The sequence below is a fragment of the Mirounga angustirostris genome, unplaced genomic scaffold (assembly GCF_029215605.1).
Source record: "Mirounga angustirostris isolate CCGP_5_RB_7025 unplaced genomic scaffold, mMirAng1.0.hap1 SCAF_7, whole genome shotgun sequence".
NCBI classification, from domain to species: Eukaryota; Metazoa; Chordata; class Mammalia; order Carnivora; family Phocidae; genus Mirounga; species Mirounga angustirostris.
Window position 1 is genome coordinate 111338752 of NW_026991715.1, and position 9675 is coordinate 111348426.

The 9675-nt window shown below is 46.1% G+C and overlaps 1 protein-coding gene across 1 annotated transcript in view; it reads left to right on the forward strand.

Annotated features, from left to right (window-relative positions):
- The window catches only part of GLRA1 (glycine receptor alpha 1), an 82646-nt gene extending 73180 nt beyond the window's left edge, over positions 1–9466 (forward strand). The window contains exons 8-9 of the mRNA XM_045902203.1: positions 2965–3111; positions 9152–9466. Of these exons, the coding sequence (XP_045758159.1) occupies positions 2965–3111; positions 9152–9466 (462 nt within the window). The remainder of the gene's footprint in view (positions 1–2964; positions 3112–9151) is intronic.
- Positions 9467–9675: the final 209 nt, after the last annotated feature.

Sequence of the window (9675 nt, forward strand, 5' to 3'; positions counted from 1 at the left end):
GAGTCCCGGGATCGAGTCCCGCATCAGGCTCCCTGTTTAGCAGGGAGTCTGCTTCTCCCTCTGACCCTCCCCCCTCTCATGCTCTATCTCATTCTCTCTCTCTCAAATAAATAAATAAAATCTTAAAAAAAAAAATAAAGCCTTTATTAAGGGACGCCTGGGTGGCTCAGTTGGTTAAACATCTGCCTTCAGCTCAGGTCATGCTCCCAGGGTCCTGGGCTCGAGTCCTGCATCAGGTTCCTTGCTCAGCAGGGAACCTGCTTCTCCCTCTACCTGCTGCTCCCCCTGCTTGTGTTCTCTCTCTCTCTGACAAATAAATAAAATCCTTAAAAAATAATGATAAAATAAAATAATTTAATAAAAATTTGAAAAAAAAATAAAGCCTTTATTAAGTCCAATATCTGGGCTTCCTCAGGGGCAGCTTCTTTGGACTGCTTTTTTTTTTTTCCTATGTATGGGCCTGTCTTAGTCAATTTGGGCTGCTATAACCAAGTACCAGAGATTGGGTGCCTTATAAATGAAAGAAATTTATTTTTCACAGTTCTGGAGGCTTGAAGTCTGAGATCAGGTGCCAGCATAGTAGCGTTCTGGTGAGGACCCTCTTCCAGTTGCAAACTACCAACTTATTATTATATCCTCACAGGCTGGAAAGCCAGCCAGCTAGCTGGCCTCTTCTTATAAAGGCACTAATCCCTTCACAAGAGTTCCACTCTTATGATCTAATTACATCCCAACAGGCCCACCTCCAAATACCATCACATTGGAATTAGGATTTCAACCTATGAAGTGGGGGCGGGGGGGGGGGGGACACAAACATTTAGTCCATTGCAGGGCCATCCTTTATTTCTTTGCATATCTTATAATTTTTGGTTGCAAATTACATGTTTTATATAATGTAATGTGGCATCTCTGGAAATCAGATTCTCCCTCCTCAAGATTTGTTGTTGTTGCTGTTTGTTTAGTAACGCTTGTGAACTAATTCTCTAAGGTCTGTATTCTTTGTTGTGTGGGGCCACTGAAGTCTCTGCTCAGTTAGCTTGGTGGTTAGCTAAAATTGGACAGAAATTTGCTTAAATGCATAGAACCTAGAGACCTCCCAACCTTTTTCTAGGGCTCTACGGATGTATTAGGACACAACTCAGCCAGGCAGTTTACAGTGTTGCCTTCCCCTTCACTTGCAGCTTGCTCAGTATGTCAAGGTTACCCACAGTTGAGAGCTAAGGGGCCTTCTCGGGCCTTTCCTGAGGAGCACACAGGCCTAAGCATGCACACCAATTCCCAGAAATATGTGAAAGCTTTCTAAAGCCCCCTGTGGACATCTCATTCCCCCAGATTTTCCTTTTAAGCTTGTTAATCAACCTACTGTTTCCTTCAACTTTACCTAATGCCTCAGGCTGATGTGATGTTCAACAGTTGCCACTGACTGTTTTCAACAGATGCCCCCAGGGAATAGGCTGTTCGCACTGGGCCAGCTCCATGTCAGGTCAAATAAAGACAGCCTTCCTTGTGAGTGCGGTCTTTCCGCAAATAATGACAGTTCTCTGAGAATGGGGCTTTAAAGAAACTCCAACTCTGTTCTGCCCCATTCACTGATTGCCTGGATGCTGGTTTTCACTCTGCTTGCAGTCTGTTGGTTTTCAAGGCTAGCACAGGAGAACAAGAATTGGCCAAGTTAAAATACCACGAGGCCCCAAGAGAAATGAAAATGTAAGTCCACACAAAAACTTGTACACAGATGGTCATAGCAGCATTATTTGTAATAGCCAAAAGGTGGAAACAACCAAATGTCCATCAACTGATGACTGGATCAACAAAATGTGGCATATCCATACAATGAAATATTATTTGGCTATAAGAAAGAATGAAATATAGGGGCACCTGGGTGGCTCAGTCAGTTAAGCGTCCAACTCTTGGTTTTGGCTCAGATCATGATCTCAGGGTCATGGGATAGAGCCCTATAGAGGCTCTGTGCTCAGCGGGGAGTCTGCTTGGGATTTTCTCCCCCTCCCTCTGCTCCTCCCCCGCTTGCACACACTCTCTTTCTCTCAAATAAATAAATCTTTAAAAAAAAATGAATGAAATATAGATATATACTACAACATGGATGAATCTTGAAAACATTATGCTAAGTGAAAGAAGCTAGTCATAAAAGGCCACATGGTATATGATTCCATTCATAGGAAATGCCCAGAATGGGGAAGTCTATAGAGAGAGAATGTAGATTAATGGTTGCTTGGGATGGTGGGGGCAGACAGGAATTGGGGGAATAAGAAAAAGAATAATGGCTAAAAGTTACTAGATTTCTTTTGGAGGTGATGAAAACATTCCAAAATTGACTATGATGATGGTTGCACATACCTTGAATGTATTAAAAACTATTGAAATGTACACTTTAAATGTGTGAATTGTTTGGTGTGTGAATTTTATCTCAGTGAAGCTGGTTTTTTTTTTTAATGCCACAAATTTTGATGCTCTTACTGGCATTCAGCTGACCTTTTAAGTAAATGCTTTCAAGATTGCTGTTAGCCTTTGGTTAACAGAGCTTCTGAGAAAGTTGATTCTGACCATTTTTGCTGTTGTCCTCATTGCTCTTATACAGGAGAAGAGTTTTTGAAGATCTTACTCTGCTACTTTTGCTAACATTCTCTGTTTACTTTTAATGTTAGGTACACCCTTCTGTTCCTATCACTCTTAGACTAAACACACCATTCTGTTTCACTCAACGATGATGATATACCATCCTCCTCTCCTCACTACTCTTCTAGGTACCATATTCTATTTTCTCCAATGTTTTGTACAGTCTTCTTGGTGCATTTTTCTTGTTTTCCTCTGCACTTTCCTAATATCCCAGCTGAGGAGGGAATAGCAGTGAGTGATGGGGGAGTTACTGAGGAGCAGAAATATTGAGATATTTCATTCTCCCTTGCCCTCACGCCCCTGTGTTCTTCTCCACCCCCACTCCAGGTGTCCTACGTGAAAGCCATTGACATTTGGATGGCAGTGTGCCTGCTCTTCGTGTTCTCAGCCCTGCTTGAGTATGCCGCTGTCAACTTTGTGTCTCGGCAGCACAAAGAGCTGCTCCGATTCAGGAGGAAGCGAAGACATCACAAGGTAGGCCTTTGGATCCCTACCTAAGGAGGGACAGCTGGTGGTCAACAGAAGAGTTACAGGCAGGCTTCTCTTGTGATACTTGTTTCACTGGACCATCCTTCTCAGTGGGTAAGGCAGACATAAAATAGGGATTGAAGGCCTACAACTCCTAACTTCCCCTCCCATAAAATAGGGATTGAAGGCCTACAACTCCTAACTTCCCCTCCCATAAAAAACTCTGTAGAGAGTTACTCTTCCAACCGTAATACTATAGAAATGATCAGGTTACACCTGAAGACAGAACTGATGGAGCAAACACTGATGGGGCTAAGATAATAACTAGCTGTGACCTTGAAGCTTGGCAGGCTGAAAGACGTTTATTGGTGTCTTCGGCAAGCTTGCATTATTTCCAAGGGTCTGGTTCCAGAAGGGAATTGCACCACAAAAGGTAAGATCTTTGAGTAGAATGTCCAGGTGCCAGGCCTTTGCTCCTTCCTTGCAAGAAAGGAGCATCACGCAAGATGCTCCCTTAGAGTGAATTCTCTCACTTTATGAAGGTGTGAGTAAAGAACTACTTGGCCAACCATCTATACGAAGTCACCAACCTCTGCTAACTCAGAGGCTGTGTTCCAGCCAGCAAATGCCACTGCGGAGAGTGCCGTCTGTGCGAACAAACTGGCTGCACACTTTGGTCAATAAATATTTCCCCCAAAGACCTCTCCCCCTGGAGATCATAGAACCCACTTTTCTTTCCAGCCTCATCTTCACTTTCTCCTTTGCTCTCTGAGCACCAACCACCCTAGTTTTTTCCCTTGTTGCTCAAACATACACACAGGACTTCAGATGTCTTGTTCTCTCCTGGAATGCCCTCCCAGTGCACTTTACTTAGTGTTAACCAAGCACTCATTCTCAGGTTCTCAGCTGAGGCATCTTCCTTGATACCTGGGTCAAGACAGAGGTCCTGTAGTGAGGTTCTCATGCAAAGCTGTCAAGTATGGCCATGCAGACTGTATCCTCCACGGGCCCCCTTGCCAACGAGGCACTTTTCTCTAGGTCCTGCTTTGGCATGGACTGTATCTGCCAGAGGAAGGATTCTAATTATATGTCTAGAAAGGAGGGGTGCCATTTTTCTCATCTGCACAAGGATGCTGTGTGAGCTAGCAAAGATCATGCTCTAATAAAACTCAGTTTCCCTCCTTCTGAACAGTCATCTTGATTTATAATCATACATTCATGATGTAGTTGTTTTGTGCTTATCTCTCCCACTGAATTATAAGCTCCATGAGGGTGGAGACCATGTCAACTCTGGCTCAGTGCTATGTCTCTGGTGCCTAATACAATGCCTGACATACAGTGAACATGCCATTGGCATTTACTGAACCTGTGGACAAAGGGATAAACTCGTGAACACAGAGGAGCCCTTCTGGTCAGAGAGCCTAGCCAGAAGTTTTTCCAGCAACAGATTAGGGCAAACAAGAACCCATATGCTATGACCTGTCAGGCCATGCCACATCCCTGCCACACACCAAGGCCCCCCCAAGCTTTAGACTGACCTACGTCAAATAGCTAGCTATCCAGCTACAATGTGCTGTGTCAGAGGACCCTGTCTCTTTATCACTATTTAGTATGTGACTTCAAACTCACCTTTTTCTGGGCCCAGTTTCTCCATCTGTAAAATGGACTAAATTGGCACAGTGGGGGACTGTGGTGAGGATTAAATCAGATTACAAAGTAACTTTAAATTCTGTTCCTGTCACACAAGTTCCAGGAAATAAAATGATTACACACGCACAGAATTTCCATCAGAATGGTCCTTAAACATCAGCAATCTGATTCAATTAACTTGTAGCAGTTTACCATAGGCAAGAGGCAGACATTTCAAGACAGAAGATGTCCATGGGAGTTCAGGTATAACCATCCTTCTAAATCTGCATTGGAAGAGAAAACTATCTTAGGTGCAGCAAGCCAGGCAGGATTTCTCAAAAGACTTCTAGTTTTAGTCCTTACTGCCCATTGGATACTTAGCCTCTGACTATTAAAATAATCTAAGCAAGGAATGGACCAAACATAACATTCTTGGGAATTTATTATTTTTCCTTTTTCCCCGCTGGCTAGCTGTTTTTTGCACTTTCCTCTGCTAAAAGAGGGTTAATACATTTGTTGAAGAGACACTTATTTGGGGAAACTATGTCCATAATATTTGACTAGCATCAGGCCACTAGACTCTGCACTGCACAACTCCAGGGGGCACTATTTGCAGAGACAAAAATGTAAATGGAGCCCCCCTGCAGACGTGCAGTATGGTGGGCCTACAGTACCTCCAAAGGCTGCCTCCACCCTCGCCAACTCCCTACCAGCTTTACACACCAGAGAAAAACTAAACTTTCTCGAGGGCCAGGTGAAATATAAACAAAGTCACTATCAGATTTGATCAGATATCCCTGCTCGGTTCCCTCCTCGCTCTCTCATAGCTCATGTTCGTGTTGAAAGAGCCCTTTAGAGGGCATCCTGTCCACTCCTCCCATGCCAATGACAACAGCAAGGAGGAGCAAGTCACGAGGATCACAGAGGCTCTAGTGGCAAAGCAGGGTGGGTGCTGGAGGTCCCATGGCTCCCACTGACCAGACACCATCAGTTGCTTATCTGTTCACCAATATTGCCATCCTGAAGCAGATAAAAACAGCCCTGCGATTTATTAGCTCACAAATAAGAACTAAGACTTATCCCAAGGCAGAGGTCAAAAACCAGTAGCCAGAAATCAAATTCAACATGCAACTGTCTTTAATTTCACTAGCAGTGTCTCAGAAGTCTAGAATAAGGTGCCAGCATTTAAAAATCACACTTTAATCTTCATTCAAAAAGTCACCGCCTCTGGTCCCACTGGATTCACATCCCACCTGATACTGGGGCACTGGAACTGCCCTTAGGTAGGGAATGCATTCTCTGCTTTGCCACAGTCCCTTCTGACTGGAGATTTTGTCAGCCCTGGCTCATTTCTTCATTCACATTTCTCCTGCGTGGCCCCTTGTGTGTGGTTGAATCAGCGTGACCTTGTTCCTAAGGGCTCTGAAATTGACCCAAATGTCAGAAACTACAAGGATGCAGAATTGGGTTCACCATAAAGCAGTGCTTCCTTTGGAGTAAGCCCCTCTGGATGTGGCTTGTACATCAGCAGTGTATAAGCTTGGGCTGCAGAAACCTCCCTTCAGCAGGAAGTTTGCAGAGGGGGTTTTCAGCCCCAGATGGTGAGTGAAAAGGAACTAGCTCCATGCCTGAGTTTCTCAGAGCCTGTGATCTTGGCCAGGCTCCTCAAATCCCACCGTCCTCCCATGTTACCTCATTTGTTGGGCACAAAGCATCTGGTCCTCAAATTCCCTGGCCGGCCTCATTAGTCAGATTATTAGGAAATCTGCGAGCCATACTGGGCAGGCACCCTCCCAACCTCCCTAGGAGGAGGAGACGACCAGATTGTAACCGCTCCATCCCCAAGCCTTCACTTCCTGCCATCTGCTGGGGAGAACAGGAATAGCAAGCCTCTCTCCGTCATTTCTAGGGAATTTCCTTTCTCCTGGCTACAGTGTGAAATTGATGATCATCTAAGTAGATGGGGCCTCCAGGCCACACCTCCACTCCTTCCATTTCCATGTTTAATTGATGAGGAAGGCAGAGAAAAATTCGCCCAAAGCTGTATATAAAATTAATTTGGTGCTTCCCTTGCATAACTAGAGCCCGGTGAGAAAACATTTTCAAGCACCCCATCCTGCAGCAAGGGCAGCAATAGAGCTGGACCCAGACCCCCTTCCAGCCACAGGGTCAGTAATTTGGAGCGCTGCCCCCAACTCCTTTCCTTGGTCCTGGCACAAACCCTCTACTGTTGCCCTACTCATAGACAAGTATTTACTGGGATCTATTTGCCCAGCACATGTTCTTTCCCCCTTTCTGCAATGAGAGTGTTGGACCAGATTCAACAATTTGCCAAAGATTTCTTGAGCATTTTCCATGTCTCAAATCCTCCTGGTGCCAAGAATACAACCCCATTTAAAAAAAAAAAAAAAAAAAAAAAGGAAGCTAGGAGTAGTGAAGATATACTGGTAAACATTTACTTATTCAACAAATATTTACTGAGCTTTGAGCTTATGTCCAGAAACACTGTTCATATGTTCAGTGTTCAGGGTGCAATGAACATGAATAAGACTCTGCCTGCATGGAGCTTAGAGTCTAATGGGAGAAACAGACATTAATCCAGAAACAATGTGGAGCGCCTGGGTGGCTCAGCCGGTTAAGAGTCTGACTCTTGATTTCGGCTCAGGGTCCTGAGATCAAGCCCCACATCAGGCTCTGCACTGGGCGTGAATCCTGCTTAAGATTCTCTCTCTTCCTCTCCCTCTGCCCTTCCCCCACCCGCACTCTCTAAAAAATAGAAATAAAAAATAAAAAGGTTTGCAAGAGATAAAGATTATATATATATATATATTTTTTTTTTTAAAGAAACATAATGTGATAAGAGCTTTAAAAAAACAACAGAGCAGGATGTATAGGGAGCTCATGGAGCACATAGCAGGGGCACCTCGTCTATTCTTGCCCTCGGGGAAGGCTTCCAAGGAAGACATTAGTTCAGTGAAAGAGAAGGTGTTAGAAGCAGAGGTTAGGAGTACGTTCCCGGAAGAGAGGACAATCTGAGCAGAGGCCCATGGTTAAAAAAGAAAGAGCATGGCACGTCTGAATATCTGTAAATATTTTGGGATGACTGGTGCATATGGTGCTGGAAAGAGAATAGCACAGATGAGACTGGAGAGGGCAGAGTCCGGGCCATCTAAGGCCTTGTTCACCACGTAAGGACCTTAATTATCCTGAAGCCAGTGACAGCCCATTAAAGAGTTCAAGCAAAAGATGACCAATACGATGTGTGTTAAGACAACTCAGCTGGGTTGAAGGGGCCAGCCGGGAGGCAGTAGGAAGACTGGCTGGAAGTTGTCACAACAAGCCTGTGGGGTGGCCCAAGCAAGGGTGGCAGGAACAGAGCTGGAAAGGGGCTCATACACGGTGTCTCCTGTTCTCTGTCAGCCCTGTTCTACATAGGAACAAGCGGAAGATAGGCTGTCTCCCTCCCTAGGAGGACAATGGGAGCCTCTCGGTGCCAGCGCGGAGCTCACAGGGGAAGATCACAAAGCTAGACATGATGAGAGCGGACAACAGTGTCTGCACGAGTCAGATCAGAAGATCACCACGAGCTGGGAAAGAGAGACATTAGAAGAATACGGGCAGAGGCGTGTTGGTAGTGAGCATAAGGCAGGGTGAGAGAAATGCACAGGGGGGACTGGCAAAGTGCAACCAAACTGGCAGGTATGCCAAGCATAAGGTAAGGGGAAGGGCAAAGGCCTGTAAAGGTAAGTTGGAGCCAAAGGATGAAGGGCTTTGAACAGTAACTTAATCCAGAGCTATGTCTGAGGTCACAAATGCCAGGGCTGTGGGAATGTGGAGGGAGCAGCAGCTGTGGCTTCCCCGGCGGCGTGTAAAACAGGGCTGAGGCCCACAGCATTTGCTCTCTCCCCCAACCCATGCCCGAGAACACACCAACTGGGGGGATGGGGTGGGGGAGAAGGGCAAGAAGGCAACAGAGGCAAAGCAGGGGATCTCTCCAAATTGTCCCGATTTCTAAAAAAACAGCATCCGAACGTCTGCTCATCTATAACCTCTGATGGTCAAAAGAACCCTTGGTTGTAGTGGGGTGAATCTTTCCCCCCATTTATAGGAAAATATGAAGTAAAAAAAACCTGAGACTCAAATAGAGAAGTGACTTGCCTAAGGCCACATGGCCAGCAAGTGACCGAGCCGGACTTGGTCTGCAGACTCTAGGCCACATTCCTATCCCCTGGTTTGAATCTGTTTCAGCATGCAAGTGGCGCCCCTCTATAAGGCGTAACTCCCCAGCCAGCCTAAGAGCCTTAAGAAACCTGGAATGGTAGAGGCAGGGGGGCAGGGAGAACCAGATGGGCCTGGCCTGGCCCCCAGGGGAGTGCCTTGCAGGGAGGGTGCCCAGCCCCTGTCTTATTTTAAGTAGAGCCCCATGCTGAATCTGTTCCAGGAGGATGAGGCCGGAGAGGGCCGCTTCAACTTCTCTGCCTACGGGATGGGCCCAGCCTGTCTGCAGGCCAAAGATGGCATCTCGGTCAAAGGCACCAACAACACCACCACCACCAACCCCCCTCCTGCACCATCTAAGTCCCCGGAGGAGATGCGAAAACTCTTCATCCAGAGGGCCAAGAAAATCGACAAAATATCCCGCATTGGCTTCCCCATGGCCTTCCTCATCTTCAACATGTTCTACTGGATCATCTATAAGATCGTCCGCAGGGAGGATGTTCACAACCAGTGACGGGTCTGGGATGGAGGGGCGTGGGGAGGCTGGGAGAGGGCAGAGTGGGAATAGCACAGGAATCTGAGAGCCTAAGGAAGAGGAGGAGAAGAGAGGGAGGGGGCACACATACACAACTCCCTCTTTCTCTGCACTATGTGCAATAGCAAAATGCAGTGATGCATGAATCTTAGAATGTGGCACTCTCTATTTAACCGTGGGTGGGCTGC